General features: G+C 39.4%; 3 protein-coding genes across 8 annotated transcripts; 1 reads left to right on the top strand and 2 right to left on the bottom strand.

The window, feature by feature from the left end:
* Positions 1–2,017: 2,017 nt before the first annotated feature.
* On the bottom strand, positions 2,018–8,071 carry Sec8 (Secretory 8). 2 transcript variants are annotated; one of them, XM_046631607.2, is made up of 14 exons: positions 7,943–8,071; positions 7,240–7,401; positions 6,978–7,147; positions 6,528–6,887; positions 6,319–6,342; positions 6,055–6,199; positions 5,594–5,917; positions 5,283–5,510; positions 5,050–5,186; positions 4,777–4,954; positions 4,465–4,685; positions 3,970–4,384; positions 3,710–3,877; positions 2,018–3,651 (listed from the first exon to the last, which is right to left on the bottom strand). In XM_046631607.2, the coding sequence occupies exons 1-14, from the start codon at positions 7,997–7,999 to the stop codon at positions 3,283–3,285; spliced, it is 2,958 nt and encodes a 985-aa protein (XP_046487563.1). In that variant the 5' UTR covers positions 8,000–8,071; the 3' UTR covers positions 2,018–3,282. The 2 variants fall into 2 exon arrangements, with proteins under 2 accessions (XP_046487563.1, XP_046487564.1); XM_046631608.1 differs by lacking the exon at positions 6,319–6,342.
* Positions 8,072–9,489: 1,418 nt separating this feature from the next.
* On the top strand, positions 9,490–11,503 carry LOC124221524 (tubulin alpha-1C chain-like). The gene is made up of 4 exons (XM_046631633.2): positions 9,490–9,682; positions 9,955–10,256; positions 10,570–11,151; positions 11,270–11,503. Exons 1-4 carry the CDS (start codon positions 9,505–9,507, stop codon positions 11,501–11,503), a joined length of 1,296 nt encoding a protein of 431 aa, XP_046487589.2. The 5' UTR covers positions 9,490–9,504.
* A 1,769-nt stretch (positions 11,504–13,272) lies between these two features.
* On the bottom strand, positions 13,273–23,698 carry LOC124221519 (uncharacterized protein ZK1073.1). Of its 5 annotated transcripts, none has more exons than XM_046631620.2 (10): positions 23,576–23,698; positions 17,017–17,067; positions 16,875–16,938; positions 15,674–15,791; positions 15,392–15,602; positions 15,220–15,294; positions 15,109–15,120; positions 14,839–14,954; positions 14,590–14,752; positions 13,273–14,522 (listed from the first exon to the last, which is right to left on the bottom strand). In XM_046631620.2, exons 3-10 carry the CDS (start codon positions 16,900–16,902, stop codon positions 14,292–14,294), a joined length of 954 nt encoding a protein of 317 aa, XP_046487576.1. In that variant the 5' UTR covers positions 16,903–16,938; positions 17,017–17,067; positions 23,576–23,698; the 3' UTR covers positions 13,273–14,291. The 5 variants fall into 5 exon arrangements, with proteins under 5 accessions (XP_046487576.1, XP_046487572.1, XP_046487574.1 ...); XM_046631616.2 differs by lacking the exon at positions 23,576–23,698 and adding an exon at positions 21,303–21,542; XM_046631618.2 differs by lacking the exon at positions 23,576–23,698 and adding an exon at positions 21,303–21,542 and having other exon boundaries at positions 17,017–17,064.
* Positions 23,699–23,944: the final 246 nt, after the last annotated feature.

The raw sequence follows: 23,944 nt of genomic DNA, 5'->3' as shown, positions 1-23,944 counted from the left end.
AAACAAATTCGAACTCACTGGTGATGAGAGAAATTAACGACAACAGAGTCAGGGTGGCTAGGTGGTCTAGTGGAGTAAGGCTCCGGTCAAGCATCTCCAGACGCCAGGTTCGATTCCTGGCTCCGTCGTTAATTTTTCGAAATCACCAATTTTTCGAATTTACATTTTTTCAACAATATTCTTCTCGTAAAAAAATGATTTGCACATCCGCACATCATTCATTAGACGGCTTTGCTTATCTTACGTGGCTTCTCATCGGAAGCAAGGATTCAAAAGGGTAAACACAACATCTACACATTATAGTCCTCCATATACACAAGTGCTTGAAGAGAAGAAACTTCTTATTCACAAAAAAAATTACCAAAGTTAAATCCCTTGTTAAAAATGACCTAAGAATAAACCTTGGTAATTTTTTTCCTTCATCAAACCCCGTGAGATTTCCATGGGTTTCCACACTTTTTCCTCACGCTGTATAACGTAATATATATATGATCTATGAACAATGGATAAAACATATAATTCGATGGCTCGTACAATAACAGAAATATTGCACGGAAAAATTGAAATGTTTTGTTCAAGCTATGTGAATGTCGTTTACATCGTATAAACGCTTGTTCATTCATGTACTGCAATACTCCATAAAATATTAGTTTCTACAACATTTTCATGTCACGAACATTGCAGCATCTCGTACAATAAATTAAAAGGTTCTTACCTGCGTTGCATCGATGGAAAACGTCAGCATCGACGGAAAACGTCAGCATCGACATTGATTGGATTTATAGATTACGTCCTCAGGAATTCAGTTACCATATCTTCAAATCGAAACAGTCATTGTCTTCCAAACACCGGACACATAATTATACGATACACACAACCTTATCAACATTGATATTCAGCTAATACGCAATTTTATGTTTATAGCGCGAGAAAATCCCACTGTAGTAGCGTATAATCCTCAAGATGGCGGATATATCGGCTCTCGATTGTTTACCGCGACGTTACCAATCGTATCCGCACATGTTTTGATGAAATTCCATCTTGATAATATCGAGATGAAGTAATTGACTGAATGAACAACCGAGATGAAAAGAATTTTTTTAATCTTTTAGACGTGATATCAGATATATTTATTTTTCCGCTGTTAGAACCACCACCGGTTTTACGAGATAAATTGTTACTGTTCACAACTAACTTCACTTATATTGTATTAACGAATATTTATAACTATTATAAAATCTCTGATTGAATAGCGATAGAGAATTGTTCATTAAATTAACTTGTACTGGATATTGCACCGTTGTTACACAAGTAAGACACAAGTTCACGTAAATTTAGTAGAGCCGAAGTCTCGAAAACACATCCGTACCGATGAATGTCTCACGTACAAGTAAAGTGTAAACAAACTGGCCTGCAAATCTGGAGTCCCGATCGGCTTTTGTTTACCCGTCACAGATTCGAAATTCAAACTGTAACCACGGGGTTATAACTATAGAGCGAAACGATTATTACGTAACACATCATATTCGATTTTGTTCGGGAAAATAGTATAATGCAGGTACACTAAGCAAGATTATTTTCATTGCAATAATAATTCATTCAACTTCGAATAGCGCAGAGATTTAATCCGCAGCTCGATATTACCGTATGCTTTACAAGTCCAACAATTTCTAGTACATACGTGTCTACGATATTTATGTACAACGGTACGGGTTTATCAACAATTACGTGCATATATTCTCTCATCAAATATTTTTACAAATTTCTCCATTAATTTTCCTCTCGAGGGCGAAGAATTGATTTCATAATAATTACAATAATGAATCAGAGATTTTTAACCGCGGAAGCCACGTCGATGAGCAATAAATTTTAATTGGGTACAACATTTCGAAAATACTGCATTTAAGAAATAGTTATTAACATGTTGAATAAATGTATACATATACTCTCTCAATGATTAAGAGTTTTATCCTTGCTCAATTCTCATGGGTAATCATTTTCGGGTTAAAAAAACGTATTTAAACATTGAATCTCATGCGTAATATATTTTGAACTCTTACTGATTGCAGCGTTGCACTTGCTCTCTTATGGCTCAATCATTGTTTGGAAATAATTTAAAAGATTGGACACATGATAAATGTAATTACGTCATGAAAGAAGAAATATGCGTATGATATATTATATATCATGGAAAATTTGTCAAACATTATTTCTACCGGTACAGGTCAAATTTTTTAAAATGTTATTTTTCTTTTATTTTTTTCTCTCAAGCATGATCAATTAACAAGTTATAAAATAAATTATGCTGCATCTAAAAACTAACTGACGAAGAATAATGAATAAGATCAGACTTTTTACAATTCGATATGCAAAATGATATGAGCATCAGCAATGTATATAAATATACAGAAGTACTATGAAACACAATGATACAAGTACAATGGTAGAAGTATAATTATATAATAAGCTATATAGGTAGCTATATAGACACGGTAAATCTATTAGCTGAGCATTAGTAGAAGGCATTGCTCAGAAACTGTATATTATATGTACCTAGCTTACACATATCACTATAAACATATCAGCTTTCACCTAGTTTTATATCTTGTTCATAGCATTTACTTTGATTATTACTTATTACCACGTCACCTCCGCAAATACATTGAACACAATCATACATCATATTTCATCCTACTTTACACAGGGTTTCATGATTTCGTTATTCGTTGCAGCCTGTCAAATGGAGCACGAGGCGTTCAAATACAAAATAATCACGTTATCATGTGATTTCGAGAATTAATACGTTTCTGGCAAACGAACGAAAAGGTTTCCATCTAGAAAGCTTGGAATTTTCTAGAGATATTCAATCCAATTACCTATAAACCACTAAGCACAGCTTACTTTTGCCTGGTCGAATTCAAGGTAAGAATAAAATATCATAGAAGAAAACAAATAAATAAAAGTAATAACAGACGAGAAATGTAATTTTTTTGATTTTTCGCGTAGGGCAGAATGATAATTAAGATGAACGCAGGACATGGCCACTTGAAAGCACTTACTGAGGACTGGATTCAGCGGAGAAGGAGGATACATTTTCTATTTTCTATTTTAAATTATATCAAATTAAATATGAGTTATATTTTAGCTTTACAACTTTACACGACGAGTGATATTGGTTGAGAACGAGAACGTTTCACCATGAGATGGGAAGCATTTCACATATTTATATAGTGAATATACGGTATTTGAGAATTCAGGGTGAAAAACACTGATAATATACGGCTACACCGTTACACCTACCTCACCCAATATCTCAGACAGTTTTTCAAGGTGTTTATTGATCGAGCCATAGTCTTGTTGACTTCTGCTTATCAATTGAAAAGCATTCATATATTCAAGCTCGGAAAACTGCGGACCTTTTTCTAATACACCGTTTAATATTTCTTCCGGTGTTTGATAGAACAGCTCGAAATATTGTCGGGCATGATCCATCGCCAGTTCTCGAGCCATTGTGATATTTGTTAACGTCTGCTGCAGGGCGAACACGTTTCGACACATCCTTTGAATGCCAATTTCGTCAATTTTCTCCATAAACTGAGCAGACGTTATTATAATCTTGGCTATCAGATGACCAAGTCCCTCAAAGATGTACTGAAACGATTTTCAAAATATCACTAATTGGAATCAACTGGGGAAAATAAGTCATTACCTTGGCCTTCTTTGGATGAAGAATAGACTGCATTGCCTCATCTATGTGTTGCATCACTCTGCACAATTCTTCAACTCGCGGATCCGCCTCCTGTGCATCTCTGGCCCCACCACACAGGTGACTGTACTCACCTCGGGGTAACAAGTAATGGAAGCATTGAACACGTACCTGAAACCATTTTTCATTATTAACACAAAGCCGAATATTAATTCTGACCAAAATAAACCAGACGTGAACAAATTTTCGCAGTTGACTCTGACCTCTAGATGCAGCACCAAGATGCAAGTGTTTGCTAACTCGTCAAATTCGACAGCCAGCTGATGCAGCGATTCCACCAAAGCCTCGGGCATAGGCGGCAAACCTTGTGATTCGCAGGAGTATTTGGCCTGGCGTAGCTCGAAGACGAACGATTGTATGGAAAGGGAGAACCATTCCATGCTTTCTTGGAGTAGCGCTAAACCACGCAGCTGACCAACGTCAGATAGTATCTCATGAGCATTAATACCGCCTTCACCCAAATTACTTGCCAAGATCTCTGCTTCTCTGAGATTACGCTGTCTGACTTCCTCAGGGCTTTCCTCGTCTTGCGTCTCTTGCCGACGCATCGATCTTCGCCCGAAAGCTCCACGCTGAGGATGCGTTTCGTATTTCAAATTCGCCCAATTTGGCAATGATCTAAAAATTTGATTATTATGTCACATGAATTAATATGCAATACCCATAATTTTTGTACTGCAAAAATTAGGAATACAAACTTGATAAATCTACTGATGTCGTCGTCTTTCAACCATGCTGCAGAACATATTCTTTTATCCTCACTTTCAGGCTGAACTATACCACGGTACGCAGCTTGACATGTCTCACGATAATTGTGAAGTATGTTTAAAGCAAGCGTGCAGAAGTGTTCGCCCTGAAGAGGCAGCACAGTCATGAGCGATCTCAACTCATTTACGCATTGCTCGACTTTTACGGTGCTCTAGGAACGAGTAATTGTTCATTTCATAAAGTTTCTTCGCCGACCGTCAGGAATTTAAACTTCAACAAATCACATATCTAAGGCTAATTACCTGTAGAAGCGGTCGAGGTAGGCCAAGTTCTTTCATTAATTCAGGCGATGTTGTGGCGCGCCAAGCCTCTTGGCTTTTAGTCGCGGTATCAATAGCTGTAGCAACTATCACGTGATGTCGTCCCAAATATACTTCCTTCACATAATCAGCAATGAAAGTATTCAACGTGCATGGATTTCTAAAATCAGTTGTCATATTTTCATACATATTCACACTAGTTGTGGTAAACTTGTTGTTAGATTCGGGTTGAGTTCCCGTGGTAGCCGTTCATACCCAGGTTTACATCCTAAAGCTTGTTCTATTTCTTCAATGAATTTCATCATTGGTCTGAATACCACTGTGATATTCTGTGGGTCTGGTTCACAGACGAGTCTTTTCTCCTTTATAGCACCGAAAGATTGACTAGCATCCTATAACGAAAAAATTCACGGAAATATGTGCATAAAAATCAACCGAAAATGAATCAAATTTGATAAACTAACGTTGTGTTAATCATATACCCTTACCGATAATACGAAATTACTATATCTATGTTCCTTGAGATAGCTGTTGAGCGTCATAGTATGAGATGAAGAGTCGAACTTGAAAAGAGAGCCATTTTTTTGACGCTGCGGCTTTCTTCTGGCAAAATAAGTGTTTATGTCACTTGCCGGTTCTCTCAGCGATGTTGGAGTTTGAAAAGGATCATCACCCATATTTTGTATATCTAGGTATTCAGTTAACAATAACTGGAGCTGCAATCACAAGTATAAGATTACCGTATTCATCAGTTTCAATTTCATGTAAAAAAAATTTAAGCAGTAGCACCCAAACTTACAACTGCTTGAATCTTACTCCACACGTCAGGCATTTCATATAATCGTACGTCCAAATTATATTTCTTCACAACATGGGAAAAACTGCGTAGCACTACAGCATGCATTGCAGCAACCAATCTGAACTGTTCAAATACTGTTTGAAGCAGGTCAAGAAGAAGGGACTGCTTTTCTGTTGCATTATTGCTCGACGTAATCTTAATCTCTGAAATTTCTGCAGATATAGTTTTAATGGAGGTCGGTTGATTGTCAGCCATCTCTTTGATCTTCTTGGAAGTTCGACCTACTATATTCAGCAGCTCGGTCTGCATTTGTACCTTGACTGCCTATAAAATTTCAAAAATTAAATAGTACTTGTTACAATGTCATTTTTTTTCGTTTTCTATTGGATATTTTATAAATTTTGTACTTTTTTTTTGATTAGGTTCTACCAGAAGTTAATACAAGTTAGCAAATTTGATACCTCAACAGCCTCTGGTATCTTATTGAGCAATGCAAGGCACTCGATTATAATTGCCAGAAAGTGTTCCGAATTCTCTTCAGGATTCGTAGCATTTTCATCCTCGACAATGTTACTCAAATCGTCAATAGTTGCAGGCGTTGTTCCCCTATAAAAGATAATACATAAAAATACCGCTACACCAGTCACATTTCATTACATCACGAAAATAAACACTGAAACATCAAACGAAAAACATCGAAACTATACATACATTGAATGACTCACATGTTTACAAGCGAAGTGCGACGGCTGCATGGTAAAAATTATTTAAACAGGAACATTTCAATTAGGTGAATGTTGAGAGATCGTCAGTGTTTACAGACAAACAATTTGAACATAATAGAAAATTTAAATTATGATAACATTTACCTGGAGACAGGTGGAATTGATATTTTCCAAATTGTTATAAATCGATAAAAATCAGGATGTTTTACCTTGGAGCCTGACCAGCAGAATACGTAGACATGACGTCAAGTAATGCCCTTCTAACTTTATTTCCTCTAGATCCGCGTGACTCATTGCCCCTTTGAAAATCACGTCCAGAGCCTTGTCGTTTGAGTAATACTTCGCGAGTTGATTCAATATATAAATGTTTACTCAGTTCTTCAAGCAATTTTACATGTAGCTGTTGCTCCTTAGCTTCCAATTCTGTACGAACTTCTCTGAGAGCTTCTACTCCTTCCAAAGTTCCATCTCCGAGGGAAAGAGCAGATACTAGTAACTGGGTAGCGTGTAGGTATAGTTTTTTATTTAAATAATGACCTAGGCGAGAAGGAACATCTCGCAACTGATCACTGAAAATACAAAATAACCGTTCAAGCGATTGAACAATTGACTGTATTGGATAATTGTGAATTTATCGAAGCTCACAATAAAACACTTACATTTCGTCCAGCAGCTGCAAAAGATGCTTATGTTCGATACCCTCTAGCCATAATTTCATAAGTTCTTCCCTTCTGCAACGCAGCAGCTGTTTACATGCGTTCAAATTCTCCTTAACAGCATGAATCTTTTCACGTGAAGCTGTGACCCGTTCCGATAAAGTACTGAATATCTACGAAAACAAAAAAAGGTGTAATGAATCGTGAGACCACTCGTGTATTATTTATTCTAAATATTATTGTAAATTTGTCAAGATTTACCGACCTGCATGACCTGCGTAAGGTCCTGATCATGTAGAGAAACGAGTTCATCGAGACGCTGGTCACTCCTCTTATACTCCTTCTCGAGCTTAGCCTTCTCAACTTCTCGCTGTTCATTTGTCTCGCTTGCGGACAGTGCCCGGATAACAGACATCAGCAGACCGCTCTGTAAGCAATTGGCAAAATTGAAATTTACTTACAGCAACAAAAACTCTAACTAAAACACTGTGCTGAATAGGCTGCTCTGCCGTTCAGAGATTATATATCATCGCTGATATCCCTATCAGTTTACATGTCGATGTGTCATGAGTGAATGAGATTTACCAGAACATCTCAAACTGAAATAAAATAGTGCTACCTACGCTTTGGAAGACCGTTAATGTTGTTGAGAACTTTAATCTCTGATTTCAGGAGAATTTTGAGTATGCAAATTGAAAATGGCATGAGCTTTTTGAGAGTGTAATTAAAAATAATTCGGTCTAAAGTGAAACACAAAAATATGACAACACAGCGTTCGACGATTCTGTAGCGTGAAAACATGTTGACAATTAATTATTATGTAGTAAATGATTCAGCAGTGGCTGTAACAATTTTAATCATCAAAATTTCTAAGCCTAACCTCAATGTTGAATAATATTTTTTACGTCTCCAACGATAGCGTTGACACTCGAGTAATGAATTGATATCTGAGTATGTATTTTACTCACTGTTTCTTTGGCATGTTTTATTCCCCGTGGGGGTTTGACGGGCGGAATGGCAGTCATTTATGTATTGGTTGATAAATGATAAATCAAAAGCAAACGTCAGAATTAGAAGTGTCAAATGCGAAAGCAGATCGCTGATTTTCCACGCTAGAGGGCAGCGCTACTTGCTGTAGCATTTAGCGCCAGGTTTGAATTTTAGCAGTGTCGACAGCGAAATTTCAACCGCTAGCAGTTTACTCATGTACCGACGGCTTCGTACATAAATACTACAAAACGGGAAAACCATGGGTAAGGCTTTGCTATTCTATCGATAATTATTCCACTGGTATTTCAATGGCAAGAGCAAGTATACCGCGTTTAAAAAATTCATAAAAAGATGTTGGTTGATTCATTTCCTGCAATAACATTCTAGTGGATATTGATTTGTAAGAAATTCGAATTTCAGCTCAAACTGTATTCGATTTAATCAGGTATTGCTGATTTCTACAGAGCCTATTTTAAAGAAACTGTCACTGCGTATATAAAACTGTAAGAATATAAGTAAATTTTAACCAACAATGTGATTAAAACGAGTTTTTGCACACGTCTCTATCAGGCGAGATTTGAGGGATTACCAATCTGCACTTGGAAGCAGGCCACAAAAGCCACCGAATCAAATGTTTTATGTTTTATCATTGTATCGTCTTGTCCCGCGGCTAACAATGGCATGATTTTCACTTGCCCTGGTTGCTCAGTTACGAGTATCAATTAAATCAGTAGTTTACAAACCATTTTCCAAATTAACTGGTTTTTATTTATAAAAATATATCTTTTTTATTTAATATTTACACGTATATGAGTAAAAAAAATTCATTCGGATATATTAAGACTCGTAACTTATGATTTTATCGAAATTATTTGTTCGTGGAACCGAGTGCGCGTTATAAAAATTGGGCAAAATGGTATGATACATCAACTATTCACTTACTGCTTATTACAAGTAATCTCAAGCCCTCATTCATATATCACCTTCATCAATCGTGTAATTTCCTGATTAAAATCGGCGACAAGCTTGGACGAAAGATGAAAAAAATCGTATTAGATAGGGACGAAAACGCTCCGATCCGCATTGACGTTTAAAACCTTTCCATATGCGCGTTGCAATTCTCTTATTCAAGTATCCGCGCAACTTTGAACGAAAGCAGACTGCATTGCTCACTCTTAAATTTCATGATTCCTAAAAAATATTTCGGACTACGAAGCTGACATCGATACAACGCTGCTCCAAAAAACTCTATACACCCATTCATTACACCACAGTAAAATTGTTCGGGATCTAAACACAATTAGTTAAATACCGCAATAATCATCGGTTTAAACCATATCACCCATGAATTATATAATTAGATAATCGATGGCGATAACGATCATCAGTAAATCAGATTCCCCGTTTTTAACGAACAAAGAAACTCATCGCTCCGCTTTGCGATCTAGAGTAAAATCCCGAATAGTATATTATACCATTCAAGCGAAATTTATTTCAGCGTGAGTGTATATCGATGCACGTCGGCCAGGCGGGCGTCCAAATGGGCAATGCGTGCTGGGAGCTGTACTGTCTCGAGCACGGAATTCAGCAGGATGGCACGATGCCTTCCGACACCGTCTCCGTCAGCAACGACTGCTTCAACACCTTCTTCAACGAGACCGGATCCGGTAAGATGGTGCCACGCTCGATAATGGTGGACCTGGAACCAACGGTTGTCGGTAAGCGGAGGTTTTCAGGATAAGGCAAATTTCGGCAGCCGTTACTTGAAAACTGCAGGAAAAGCGAGACACGCTAGGGTTTTTCATAGAAAATACCGATGTCAACTATATTTTTTACCATAAATAATTCTACAGTAAATTCTGCATTTTAAGGAGTACGTTTTACCAAAAAATCTGATGCGTCCCTCTTTTCCTGCAGTTTTTAGTGAAATCTGCTGTCTTATTATCTCCGTGCTCTCTCAAACTCATCGCAAATTTAACCCCGTGTACAGATGAAGTTCGCGCCGGTCCTTATCGGCAGCTGTATCATCCGGAGCAACTGATCACCGGCAAAGAAGACGCTGCGAACAATTACGCCCGAGGACACTACTCGATTGGCCGTGAGATCATCGATTCCGTGATGGATCGAGTGCGCAGGCTGACCGATCAATGCACAGGTCTTCAGGGCTTCTTCGTATTTCACTCATTCGGAGGCGGCACTGGCTCGGGATTCACGTCTCTTCTCATGCAAAAACTCTCCGATAGCTACGGCAAGAAGTCAAAACTTGAATTCGCAATCTATCCTGCACCCCAGGTGAGCGATTAGCGTCATTTGTTCTGGGAGGAGTTTTCTGTGAAACTCACCGTTCGGCAGCGCCAGCAGATAGACAACCAATGCTATATTCTAGGTTTGTACTACCATTTCTGAAAAGATATCCTTACCTTACCGACAAAGTTCGCGTCTTCTGCCAGGTCAGATCTTTTTCGAAAATGCAAGCTGTAAGCGCTTAGCGGCGAGTTTCACGGAAAACTCCCGGTACAGAATGCAATGTAACGAAAGATCACTTCATCGATTTCCGGAAACGACAGGCCAAACTGTTTGAACAATTTTTATTTTCATTCTGCAGGTATCCACGGCTGTTGTGGAACCCTACAACGCGATACTGACGACGCACACGACGATCGAGCATTCGGACTGCGCTTTTATGGTGGACAACGAGGCGATATACGACATTTGCCGTAGAAAGTTAGGGATCGAGCGGCCATCCTATACGAATTTGAACAGGCTGATCAGCCAGGTGGTTTCCTCGATCACAGCATCGCTGCGTTTCGACGGTGCCCTAAACGTGGACCTGACCGAGTTCCAAACTAACCTGGTCCCCTATCCCCGGATTCACTTCCCCCTGGCAAGCTACGCTCCTATCGTATCTGCGGACAAGGCTTTCCACGAGGGAATGTCAGTCGCCGAGATAACATCCGAATGTTTCGACCCCTCGAATCAAATGGTCAAGTGCGATCCTCGCGAGGGAAAGTACATGGCCTGCTGTCTTCTTTACCGCGGCGACGTCGTTCCGAAGGACGTTAACGCCGCCATTGCCACGATGAAGGGGAAAAGTACGATTCGATTCGTCGACTGGTGTCCCACGGGATTCAAGGTCGGGATAAATTATCAACCACCGACCGTTGTCCCCGGCGGAGATTTGGCAAAGGTAAAAGACTGAACGGGATGAATGCGGGACAGCGATGCCTTTGGTCGAAAACGACAACAGTAACGAGGACTAATTTCTATGAAAAAAAGTTTCATTACTTCCTCAATTTTCAAACCAGGTTCAACGCGCCGTATCTATGCTGTCGAACACGACAGCCATCGAGGAGGCCTGGGCCAAATTGAACCAGAAATTCGACCTTATGTTCCACAAGAGAGCCTTCGTCCACTGGTACGTTGGTGAGGGTATGGAAGAGGGTGAATTCGCTGAGGCCCGAGAAGATCTCGCTGCGTTGGAAAGAGACTACGAGGAAGTCGCTCTCGAGTCTACAACACCGGACGCCGTTGAGTACTGAGGTTGACGTTTTTTCGAGTCTTATTCAAATCCAAACCGTGTGCCGCGAGGGGTAACGACACGATTGCGTACTTTGAACGATCTGCCAGGGTCGGTTACACTTTATAATCTTACAATACGGTATTTTGCCACCATTGATCCAAGATTCTGGTTACTTCCGAAGTTTGTTTCGCATTTTTCTCATCATGTAAGCGTGTAACCGAAACACCGTTGAATTGTAACATCTTCTACGATCATTTTTGCTATATCGATTTGATCACATTTACGGTATTAATACGTACACGATCATGTGGTGGTATCATCTCGCTGGTTTCACACAGCCTTTTTCCGTATATTTGTAAGTGCAATTTTACGTTATGCGTCACCGTTATTTCATGTCTATCATATTATACTTCAAGACAGCACACCGCCACCAGCACTAAACTAAAAGTACCTTCTGACAATTCCCCGGACGACGGGAGAGGCTACAATGCAATAAAAAATCGCATATATTTTTTTTTTTTTTAAATCTATTTGCGTCGCCCGTCGCGAGGGTTTCGATCGCTTTTTTTTACGTAGATTAATCAAGTCAAGTGAATCAAGATATGCCCACAGCGACACGCCCGCGCTGGCTGCACGTTGCTTAAGATTCCATATCTCTCACTGCGCAGCAGTACAATTTACGTACATATAGTTGAAATGTCAGCACTAAACGCACACGATAATAGGTGTAATTATAATACAGTATCTTTTATCGCGAAATTGAGAATCTCTGGAAAACTCGTTGATAAAAATAGGATAACCGCGTAAAAAATCGTTACGTAAACTCCATCCGAAGGATCGTATTAAAATTCCTGCACGGAGACAGAATAAATACAAGTTTAGATGATAATAATTAGTGGTAAAATGTTAAGGAATTTCGAACCCAACTTCGGATCGCATATTCATTCTGGTCCCTGGGGTGAATTCTTCTTCGTAACTTTGGAAGTGAAGTATTAACTTACAAGTACAGCCTAAATGATCGTTACACGCAGATTATATTGAATCCCCTGCTGGTTAAAATGCTGATCGCCTATAATTATCGTGTAGCGATTGTCGGGAATTTCAAAGGGGAGATTAATTTGGTACGCAACGAGTCCCGTCAATTACTGATGATATAATAATTCCCACCCCAGTGGAGCGCCGCTCCGAATCGTTAATGGAACAGACAAGCTCATGGTACGTCATGATTTTTCTAATATTGATAACTAAAGTGTATTTTATTCATCCTAGGATGGATAAAGCCTTTCGCGATGATGTTCTGGACGCCTGTGTTATAAATACGTATAATCATCAAATAAATTGTTGTTTGAGAATCCAAGCGGAAATACATTTCTGTGACAAGCGTTGAGGAGAATGGCGTACATCTGCGGTTGGTTCCGATATCGATTCGAAGTGTACAAAAAGATATTTCCGAACGGTTCGTTAATCTTTTGCTAATTACACCACGCAACGAACTCTAATCTATTTCTCTTAATTAAACGTCGTGCATTACGTAAACGATCAACACTTTTTTCACGTACATCGTATTGTAGGAATGAATGAGCTTTTTAGTTGCTTTACTTTTTTTTAATACATTTTTTGTACTCTTCTCTTTCTTTTGACGTGAGATTTATATGTGTGATATATACCTTTGTAGCTAGTAATTTGCAAAATAATTTCTACACTATTAATGTATACAATCTCCATTGCACAAAATATTAGCTGCTCTACGAATAGCCAATGGAGATGTTGTCAAAATAAATGTTGTAATTTATATTTGTGAAACTGTATTTGTGATAAATAAATCCGGATTAACATCACGAGCTTTCTTTTCTCCGTATCAATAAAATTCAACATTCCACGCTGCAGCCTTGCCAGTGAACTAGAATTTCAAGTGATTTTATTAAATATGCGCACATACATAGATGCGCATGTTACACAGACAATTCGTTATAAAAGGAAACTACCGGTGCATAAATTGATATACCTATACATGTACGTTGAATCATTTTATCCGTATGATACATTCATGTAAAATTATCTTAGAATACTCACTTATTATATTTTGTTAACCCTACCAAAGTGATTTTAAAAATGGGCAATCTTTTGCCGAATCGAATTCTCGCACGATTTAATTTACTCACGTGATAGAACGACCGTAGCCGTTCTATTGGTAGAATCGATTCAATAATTCATGTCACGATTCCAGCTTCCCAAAAAATGTGTAGCAAAATTAAGTTGTGATTAATGACCGAACCATCTGCTAAACTGTATCGATTACAATGCCTGCGTATAAATATATTATGCATGAAATACAATTATACCTACTGATTAATACGTGTCTGCATAACAATTTCAGTCGGAAAACAACTATTTATCAGTTTCCAGACTTGAAAAGCGGTTCCATAGTTCACGCGATGGTAGGTGAGAATTGGATAGGATGTTGCATTCGCTTTTAAAGTAAAAAATATCGCTACACCGGTTATTATCATTTGGCAGGTATTCCTACGGGACGTTATAATATTAAACAATTTGGTGGTACGAGTGACTATAGGTGCAAGTAGAACATAAAGTGCAAATCTTTTAAGATGAAAATTTGTGAAATGAGAAACAGATGGAAAACTATTAAATCTCGCACCCCAAAATCGAAGCTAAAAAGCGTATTTTATATCACGAAATCTAAGAATTTAATCACACAGTCGCACATTTGCGCACGAACAGAGATAAAATATCAAAACACGTCAGCGGGGAATGAGCTGATCAATGTCAAAGTATGAAGAGTTGACGTCTCAATTGACCGGGGAACGCGACGGTTCCGGGATCGTGATCGACAAACGGCGGATATTCGGCTTGTCGTACTCCTCCATTGACATGCCTCTGGAGAGTCTTCGAGGTCGACCATCGCTGTCGAAGGAACCGCCGCTGAAGGTGCGCTGGCGATCAACACCGGGCATGGTTACGGAGGTGAGCAAGCCTTGACCCTTGCAGAAGAGCAAGATGCTCTGGGCGACTTTAACCGGCTGGAAAATGTAAAGGAGATTCTTCGTAACGAGATCCATTTCCAACTGCAGCACGGATGGAACTCACCGAATCAAGAAGAACGTCTCCGGCACGTTCAACTTTGAGCAAAGTTGCCCGGTTCTTGTCCAACTCGCGGAACAACTTCTCAACGACGCTGGCATAAGGGCTGAGCATTCCGGTAATCAGGATAATATCGGTGTTGCAATTCTTCAGGGATATGTCCTTCCGACTAATTTCAAACGAAGCGAAGCGTTAATTTCGGCCGAATCAGCAATTAACGAGGCAGAGATATTGGAACAATTGACCACAACTCACGTCAGAAAAGCGTTGACGTACTGCTTGATATTCCGAGGATTAAGAGTGCCTCGAATCCGTTCGAGAAATTCAGCGAGGACTTTTTCCTTGTCGGGGTTTGTCGTGCTCACCAGTTGCTAAAATATTTACGAAAAATGACGTTGCAGTATTCCGTACGTATTACGTTTTGCATTTATTTAACGGACGATCGATCACACCCTACGCGATCGACATACTTCAGTGAAATAAATGTAATATTCGGGTTCGCTACGACACTGACAAGCCAAATACCTCGTTTATCATCTGTGGCCGTGCGTGTGGGTAGCGTGAAAATGACGGGAAAAAACACTCGTGAAATCGTCGGTCGAACACGCGTAATGAGGTACATTCGCAAATACTCACGTTCCCGTACTTGTGGTAGAGGAGAAATTCCTCCGCGGATTGGCCGACCTCCTCCTTTCCTCTCCAGCTGAGGAACTGATGAAGAAAGAATTATTCCTTTCGCAATGTCAAGTCCAACGGTTAAACTTGAGGAAATTAATAGTGTCCAATGTTACGTGTAGTCTACACCAACCTTGGTTTTGAAGTTGTCAAGAACCGTCGCGGCACTGCCGGTGCAGTTGATAAGAATTAGCCCGAGGACGCGGGATGGATTTGCCAGGGCAAATCGGGCGAGGACATTGGCTCCAGCACCTTCTCCAAAACCGACGACGTAGCGAACCTTGAGGAAGTCGATGACAGTGACGAGACTTTCGCCGAGAGTCTGGAGCGTTGGGAACTGAAATCTGATATCGGAAATATGAGGAAGCTGGAAGTTTTTCGAGCCTAGCAATCACTTCGAATCGTGTTTTCTCACCCATCGGGAAGATTCGGAGCGTTGTCGGCGTGTCCCGGAACATCGATATGAATGAAGATGGAGCGATCCTTTATTTCCGACATACAAGGATGGTTAACAAAGTCGTGGAACGAGGTGTCTGTAATCAGAAAAAATGGTAAGGTTTCCGGGAGGGAATCGAAGCCGCCTATCCGTCAAGTTATTTTTCCGTCAAAATGTGGTGAACGATGTTTGATAGATGAGAAAAAACCGTCCCTTGATCTCATCACGCATCATTCGACCCATCGAACTCGTAAGAAACTCTTTTCCGAGCTATTTATTTTACACGGTTCCTTCGACGACGTGCAAGCGATTCGAATGCCTCTTTTTTACTGACGATTTTAAGCGCGATTCATCGCCGAAAATGATGACGCATGACCGCGCGGTTGCGATTCTGGAACACTGCACGCTTTCGGTTTTGCAAGGTTCTAGGCAAGTGCCCGGCTGCACTTGAGACTGGCTGAATAGGGGGTGAAAGATACTCGCACACGGGGAAAGAACAAGTCGACTTTTGCATAGACGCGGTCTTGTACTTCAATACATTTGTGCGACCCTCTGAAGTGAAAAGGCCGCACAAAGCCGTAGAGTTCTATGAAAGGTCAGTGACCCACGCGGAGAAATTTTACGAAGCTAAAAATTATGCCTCCGCTTCTCCGTGAATACGCTTCGCTCGCCAACGTTTTTCTAGTTTAAGAATAAATCGTATCGTCATTTTCTAATGACCGTTATATCGATCCTGATTGTGTATTGTAAGTTTGTTCCGTGAAAATCTTGAAAAGGAAGAAAACTTATCTGGATCTTTATCTATCGTCTCAGAAGCTTCCCACTTATAAAATTACATCAATGTTTCCACCTTGCATTAATTTGAGAAAATTGATATTCATACTCTCAGAACAGTGGCGGCTTATGTTCTTTGAAAATATGATTGAAAAAGTTTAAAAGTTTTAACACAGAAATTTCTTTGAGAAAGACATTAGAGGAGAAGAAGTTTTCCTCAGAGAAAATCTCAAGCTTTGCAAGGCAATCTTATAGTTTACATGTCTTAAGGTTCTTCATTAAAAAGTTAAAACAGGTGAAACAGAGTACATTTTATATATAAATATAAATAAATAAGCCAAAGTTCAAATCATTCTACGCTAATTGCAGGCTGAAAAATGAAATATAGCATCGATGTGTCGCTTACGATTGCATCCCAGATCGTGAACGGTCATAAAAACGGCGCGCTTTTCCTGCTGCTTCAAATCACCCTGTAAATTTAATAAGAAATTCCTGAGTTTTCAAAGCCCTTCGTCATGGCCCCGATGTCGTTTCGTTCGCGGACTTACCTGCACGTAGACGTGGAGGTCGCCGCATTTCTCCGTGTTGACCACATACTTCTAAAACCAATAAAGCAGTGAGAACAATTACTTTTCTAGAATAAACTTCGCAAACGGGAAGTTATAATTAGGCAGCCTACAGTGAGTACAACCACAATTTTCCGTAAACCTAGAGCCGAGGAATGAAACATAGATCCCTTGGGGGCGGATCTAGAATTTAATAACAACTCGAAGGAAAAGCAAAGGAAACGTGTACTGGTATTCTTGACCAGCTTGACTCGACGTAGCTTTAAAGAGATAATCGTTTTTAATTGAACCATAAATTGGATTGTCAGAGCGAACCGTAAACATTAAGTAACTGAACAATACAGCTCGGAAACGAGACACCGTACGATTTTAAAGCCGACTGTAACTGCGAACAAGTTCCAGGCAAGTGCGGGAGAATAATCTGTCTCTTTAAACAATTTTTTTTTCTTTTCTTCTTTTTTTTCACCATATGCATGGCTATTTTCGTCTCACTACTCGTCAATAGACTTCTCGTGCGTCGTGTGCGGTTTTTTCATATACCTACTACAATATAGTCTCCGCTTCGAGCCACAATTATTCCCACGAAGCATTACTACGAATTTAATGACGCGTAGGATGGGGATCAAACGAATGTTGGAAACACCCACTGAGAAGTCGGGCTTATCAGTTACGAGTTTTGAGCCCTGCGAATTTGAATATTCCAGGGTAAAAGCCGATTTTCTGTCCGTGCTTAAGCGTAGAGCTTTTGATATATCAATAAGCTTAATTTGCGCACGGTCTGTTGGAAAGTATTCTTTAAATACCACTGGAAAAGTAATCTGGTCCGAAAATCCAGCGGTGTCTAGACGGTAAGGTTTCTTGTCTACCAGGTAATTTACAAACGGTTGGTATTACTGAAGGAAAATTTTACACTTAACGCCTTGGTTTACCAGAGGGTTGTTAGCGGTAAAAAAAAACCCACCGTATAAACCCACTAATGGTTTTTGGCCCACCGTGTGTATAATTACTGATATTTGAACAGCCTAATTTCGGCTTATATCGCTGTATAGCGACTCTTTTTTTTCGAATGTAAATAATAAACTATTTAGCAATGTGCTTTCGGTCGTTGGTCAGAATGGCCGTTGATATATACGCAAATAGGCACCTGGTATCGATCACCGAAGCCCTACGTAAAAATTCCTATTCAATACCTACTAGGCTACAGCGAGACATACAGTTGAAGATTAGAGCTTTTTCGTGTTGACTAATTCGATTTTACGACCCCTGTGCAACTCTACCGAAATTAGAAATTTTATCGTCATGTGAAATCAGACGCAGCCGTGTAAGATCTAAATTCAATTGAAGTTTAATTAGCGCTACTCCGGAAATACCAGGGAGAAACTTAGATTGGAACGTCTCACGCCTTATCTATTAATAAAGGCCTGGGCGAAAGGGACCGTGAATATCAACGGGAACAAAAACAACAATAAGATAGTAAGATACGGCAAACACCGTTCAAAGCCTAGAACTTTGGCTCGTGTACATGCTAATACAAACTTCTAACATTGGCTCGAACTTCCTTAAAGCCGTTCGAATTTGGGACGGTGTGAAGAAACAAACCCTTTCAACGCGCAAGAAATCTATTATTGCTTTGCGAAATTTCCGAGGTAATCACTTTGCACGAATCGTAAGTCGGTGCAAAAAATTTGAGCCGTCGGAAAATTCGTTTAGGACGTAAAACCAGTCGTGCGTATTAAAGCGCCTTTCCCAAGTTAAATATTTTACAACCCCGCACGTCCTGTATGAATTATTCAAGTTCACGTAGAAGTTCAGTTGAATATGAATGCAGATACACGGTTGGTAAGTATCAGCCATCGGCAGCTATTAAGTAACCTAAACACGGACAGGATACTCTTACCGAGGGTTTTGCGGTGAATAATAAATTAACGATACGACGCAAAATCGCTGTTCATAACGATATTCTGAACGAAACTTGCATGTGGTTATCATGGAACATCAATGCAAACGCGGTCGATTATACTAGTGGGTGAAACTTTTTTTAAGTCAAGATGAAAATGGGAATGCGAGTTTGGTCAAGTGTTTCTTTTATGATAACGCGCAAAAAAAACTTCCGATTTATTTGTTGTTCCCTCGTCGGAGTTTATGCTTCGCTTCGTCGAGTAATCCTTGGTGGAATCGGTTTCCGAAACTTGTAGGAAAAATGGGAAATTTTTCTTCGTTCTCCTATCTCTGCGGACGATAAGATTGACCTGATTCTTAGATTCGGGACTCTCGTTGAGATCTACTAGCCGAATGATCGGAAACCTTATCAAGAGAAACCGCGTCCCATTACCTCCAGATATTCCCATTTGTTTCATTTCCCCTTAACTTGACAACAAAAGCGTCAAAGCTGCTGATTCGCTCTATCATCCCGTGCCTTAGCTTTAGTCAATTTTCCCGATAATTGAAGGGATATCGACGCAACGGCTAGCGTGAAAATATAGCGGACAAAATTCGATAATCCGAGTATGATTTAATACTCGCACAGAGTTGTATCATATTACAGACACATACCCGGTACATATTCGAAGCTTGTAAGCAATGTAAATCCGCCAAGTCCAAGAGGATAAAACAGAAGACGGAGAATTGCGAAAGGGTTGGTTGTACCCTATAAAAACAAGTCGCGGAGGGTGAGATGTTGATCCCTTCTAAATCAGAGCGGCATGATCAGATTAAGACGAATCATCCAAGCTGTCTGAATCAAAGGTTAGAAGGAAAAAAGACCGTATAAAAAGTCTCCGACAAGATATCAACACTTTGAGTAAATGTTTCGCACTTAAAAAATTAAAAACGAATAAGCCCCGCTTTTTTTTATCCGATTTTTATACCTTTTATACTTACTTTGTTCAAAATAGAAATATTCAAGGAGCAGTTGCAGAAAATTTGACAAAAAATCATCTCTCAAGTCACTAAATATAGTTTTTTTTTTTAAGTACAATACAACAGATGCAAGTCGAAAATTATATTTCAGTGTTATAACTGAACGACAATTTAAAGATATCTTTACTATTTTCAGATAATTTTTTGGCAACTATAGTTGACGAGGTAAGTGAACAAAAAAAGTTACAATTGGATCAAAAATACAAGAGCTTAATTTTGATCATTTTAATCATTCTAATTACTAAGCATTTTTTTAAATTGTTTGTATCTTAGTATAGTTTGTGTTATTCGAATTTGCTCAAATTCATTTGTATTGTATTTTTAAACAGTATTTTCTCACTTCTTAACTTTCGATTCAGACGAATCCGATCGATTCATTCCTCGAGCAAGAAATCCGCTATTCTTCGTGGAATCATATGAAGCGCACGTGTAATAATATGCGTACATAACGCTATATGAATTATCGAGAAGTTCTATTGGGATTGAAATGCGTCGATCTAAATCATAGGTCAAGTGGCTTCAATTTATTCCAACTTGATCAGAAAGTCATACATGACATATAGTCATTTTTCCTCTTCGAGTTTAATAAATTATAACATAACTGAAGAAAATGAACGCCGTACTTTTCCACGTCTGAAGGTTAGAAGCAAAACACTCGTATTTTCCTAAAGAGCCAGATTATTGTAACATCCGATGTTTATGCCCGCGTTAATATTCAGCGTGACCCATAAAGGCGCACAATTTTACAGCTTGAAATATTACGACTTGAGCGTGCTTCTCCGGAGAACGAAACCCATTTAAAATTTAACACCTTTTCATCTTTGTACCAAGAACGCGAATCACTTTACGAGTAACCTGATTACTTGGTAGGCTTACTTTTCATCGAGTTTCAACCCTCCGGGAAATATACGATATAAGCTATCAATAAAACGACACGTTGATTGACCCTTGAAAAGTCGTATCAGTGGCTCAACTTCTTGCTTCAGAAATTGTCTCTAAAGTTTTTCAAATCGAGAACCGAAACGGTGGTATTTTTCGAATTTTGGCAATCACGTCATGAGTTATCAGACGCGATTACTTCAACGTTGCACTTTTTCCCGGAGTAAAATTTAAGCGAATCTTTTCTCTCCCCCTTTACCGAAGCATTTTTCACCATATTCAGGGTAATTTCCAAACACATCATACTTAGCGATGGTAATACTTGAGCAATTTTTCGTTGTTCCAGCTATTTTCGAAACTGTATATCAACCATTCCACTATTCTCTCATTCTCCAAAATGCATACTTAAGTTCGAACTAAAATTAAAAATATAACGAATATAAATTTTTCGAGCACAATAACAAACGTACATGTAAATCCGTATCTGTGGCGTCGCTCATTTCTGGGCTTGAACAACTTCCAGTCTTTCCTATTTATTACTCCTACTGTTCTTCAACTCTGGGGTTTAATCTCTCGGTCAAAGGATGCAACTGTTAGTCGGTGACACTGCAGATGCGTAGAAACGTGAAACGTCAGGCAAAACGGAGCGCCGAGAATGAGAACTGGCGCGTATTCTGTAGGCGAACACAGACTGCGTTTGCGAACGAGAGGAACCGCGTCGAAGCGCCGCGACGTCCGTCGTTCCCCACAAACGCAACCCCTACCTCTCGCTTCGATTCGCTCCAACAACAAGGGAAGAAGCCAAACTCACCAGAATCCGTGATACGTGTTCTTTTTATCACCCAGAAAGTTCGGGGCGGTCTAAATTCGGAACGCTGGCAGTGGATTTACAAAGAGGGAAAAAACAACCCCTACATGCGTTCACAAAGTTTAGTCATTTTTTGAGGAAACGAAAAAAATGTTAGTTCCCTACATTGTGCAAGACATGCAATTGAATAATTCTCTAATTGCATTCAATCTGGAACATTTGATTGAAAACGAAGATTTTTTTGTATTGATCGGTTGATTCGGTGATTTTTTGCGCATCGAACATGTGAAAATGTCCAACGTACTGAGTGAAAATTGATTTTACTTCACTCGAGGTTATAAGCAAATTCGTTCAGGTAATATATTCCATTGGTGGATTTTTCGAAATAATCTGGTTAGTATAATTGCCCCGCGAATGCCAGCTACAGAACTATTACCACAAATCACGTACTCCAACACCCAATCTCAATTCGAGATTAACAAAGACGCTTTATAACCAACGTAACTCTCGGATTATACAGCAGCTTTCGGACAGAGGGGGAAAAAATTACAATTACAAGATGCAGTAAGCGTTCATTTGTATATTCCGCAAGATTTGGAATGAAAAAAGTACTTTTCGAGTCAAAAAGATATTTTTTAATCGTCAAAGAAGTTTGTTTTATTTTTTACACAAGCTAAATTTTCCTTAATGTCACCAAATCCGTGGTCGTGCCTCAACGAAAAATTATTTGCAGTAACGACACATTTCTTTCACCAATCATACGTAAAAGGTGACAATTTTATCTTTAAAACAACAATTCTTTTTTATCAGTGTTCAGACATGTGACATACATAATGGTAGCGAAGTAGAGCAGCTAGACGTATATGGTACAAAATAATTCGAGTCCCTTGCGAGTTCGCCTGCGTCATGCTAATGCGAAGAACTTGAATAGCTGCATCGCACGCAGATACGCTGACTGAACGAGATAAACTCAACTAGATTTTACGTTGCAAGGGACTTTTACTTGACCTCCGCGAATTACATATGCACATATCCCACAAATAATGTAAGGTGGATCCTCAGTTACTGCGGAACGAGACAATACTGTAAGGTATAGACACAGATCTGACCCTGGTGCTACCTTTTTTTCTTAATTTTATCATAATTTTTTTCTTCCTTAATCCCAACTGCGAACTACGTGCGCTCGGGTGAACGAGAACCGCGCGATCTAGATACAGTGCAATTACCACAACCAAATTAATCAGGATAGCCGCCGACACGACCCAGGCAAACTCGCTCAATTAATTTATTTGCTTCGCTTGCATGATGAGAGACTTCATCTGCCTTCCTTCTCTAGTTGCCAAAATGTCAACGGTTCACCGACCCAATGACCTGCATCGGATCTTGGAAAGCAGTTGACAACAGACACAGGTCGTAATTCGAGGTGGCGTCGAATCCTTTTGCAGAATTCAAGACCATCCATCATATCATGTTTCGGAAACTTCTGGCGGTCCAATATCCGATTTATTTAAGGCTAATAAAAGGCTGAACAATCTAGATGAATTATCCACGTTGAACTCAAACCTCAAACCCTGCTACCTATCTTTCTACTGAATTTTCCCATACGCAACAGATTCAATTCATAAATTCACTTTGCCAGGTGGGATGTAAATATTCTGTTATACGTTCACTGAGAGAAATTTTTAGTTCCGGTTACCGCTCGGTCCTTAACTATTTTCATTTTTTACCACAATCGAAAAATATAGTTCTAGGTAGAAAATGAAAATTAGTTTTCTAGCTGTTACCAGAAAGTCTAGTATCCGTTGCTATTCTTTCTCGTTACGATCACTGTTACTATATTATCTTGTAACTGTTGCGAAAATTTAATGCTTGTGAAACAATAAATCGACGTTAAAGTCTTATATAACTAAAAAAGTAGAGTAAACCGATTCTTACAGATCTGCTGTGGATAGACTGCGGATCAGCTGGCAACACGAGACGGGGAGAACCCGTGGAGTGCTCTTCAACGCGTTGAAGCTACATTGTCTTCACAAATATCCCTGCCGTGGCTGTTTTGTTCGATAAACCATTCCGAGATGATGTCGCCGGATGATCAGATGCCCAGAATGTATGAACCAGGCCACATGTGTTGAGTAAAAAAATATAAAGCTCCCGCTGCATGCTTGGGGCAGAGTGCATTTGAGAAAATTATTATTCGTTACTGTAGGTAGAAAAATAATGTCACGGTTCAAATAAATCCTAGCAAGGTATTGATCCATCGATATGTGCGCGCCTGCTCCTGTCATCGAAGTTAACTTTTGAAAT

This window comes from Neodiprion pinetum, chromosome 6, assembly GCF_021155775.2.
Source record: "Neodiprion pinetum isolate iyNeoPine1 chromosome 6, iyNeoPine1.2, whole genome shotgun sequence".
NCBI classification, from domain to species: domain Eukaryota; kingdom Metazoa; phylum Arthropoda; class Insecta; order Hymenoptera; family Diprionidae; genus Neodiprion; species Neodiprion pinetum.
Note: the sequence above shows the minus strand (reverse complement) of the source record. Positions and strands in the feature narration are given on the sequence as shown.

Excerpts from the sequence above, each read along its gene's own strand:
- Sec8 (XM_046631607.2), bottom strand. The coding sequence starts at position 7,999 with ATGACTGCCATTCCGCCCGTCAAACCCCCACGGGGAATAAAACATGCC. Across the intron at positions 7,402-7,942 it reads TAAAACATGCCAAAGAAACA|AGCGGTCTGCTGATGTCTGT; the intron begins GTGAGTAAAATA and ends AATTGCTTACAG. Across the intron at positions 5,187-5,282 it reads ATAGTAATTTCGTATTATCG|GATGCTAGTCAATCTTTCGG; the intron begins GTAAGGGTATAT and ends TTTTCGTTATAG.
- LOC124221524 (XM_046631633.2), top strand. The coding sequence starts at position 9,505 with ATGGGCAATGCGTGCTGGGAGCTGTACTGTCTCGAGCACGGAATTCAG. Across the intron at positions 9,683-9,954 it reads CCTGGAACCAACGGTTGTCG|ATGAAGTTCGCGCCGGTCCT; the intron begins GTAAGCGGAGGT and ends CCCCGTGTACAG. Across the intron at positions 10,257-10,569 it reads CAATCTATCCTGCACCCCAG|GTATCCACGGCTGTTGTGGA; the intron begins GTGAGCGATTAG and ends TTCATTCTGCAG.
- LOC124221519 (XM_046631616.2), bottom strand. The coding sequence starts at position 21,332 with ATGAGCGACGCCACAGATACGGATTTACAT. Across the intron at positions 16,939-17,016 it reads ACCTCCACGTCTACGTGCAG|GGTGATTTGAAGCAGCAGGA; the intron begins GTAAGTCCGCGA and ends TTAAATTTACAG. Across the intron at positions 14,753-14,838 it reads TACGTCAACGCTTTTCTGAC|TCGGAAGGACATATCCCTGA; the intron begins GTGAGTTGTGGT and ends GTTTGAAATTAG.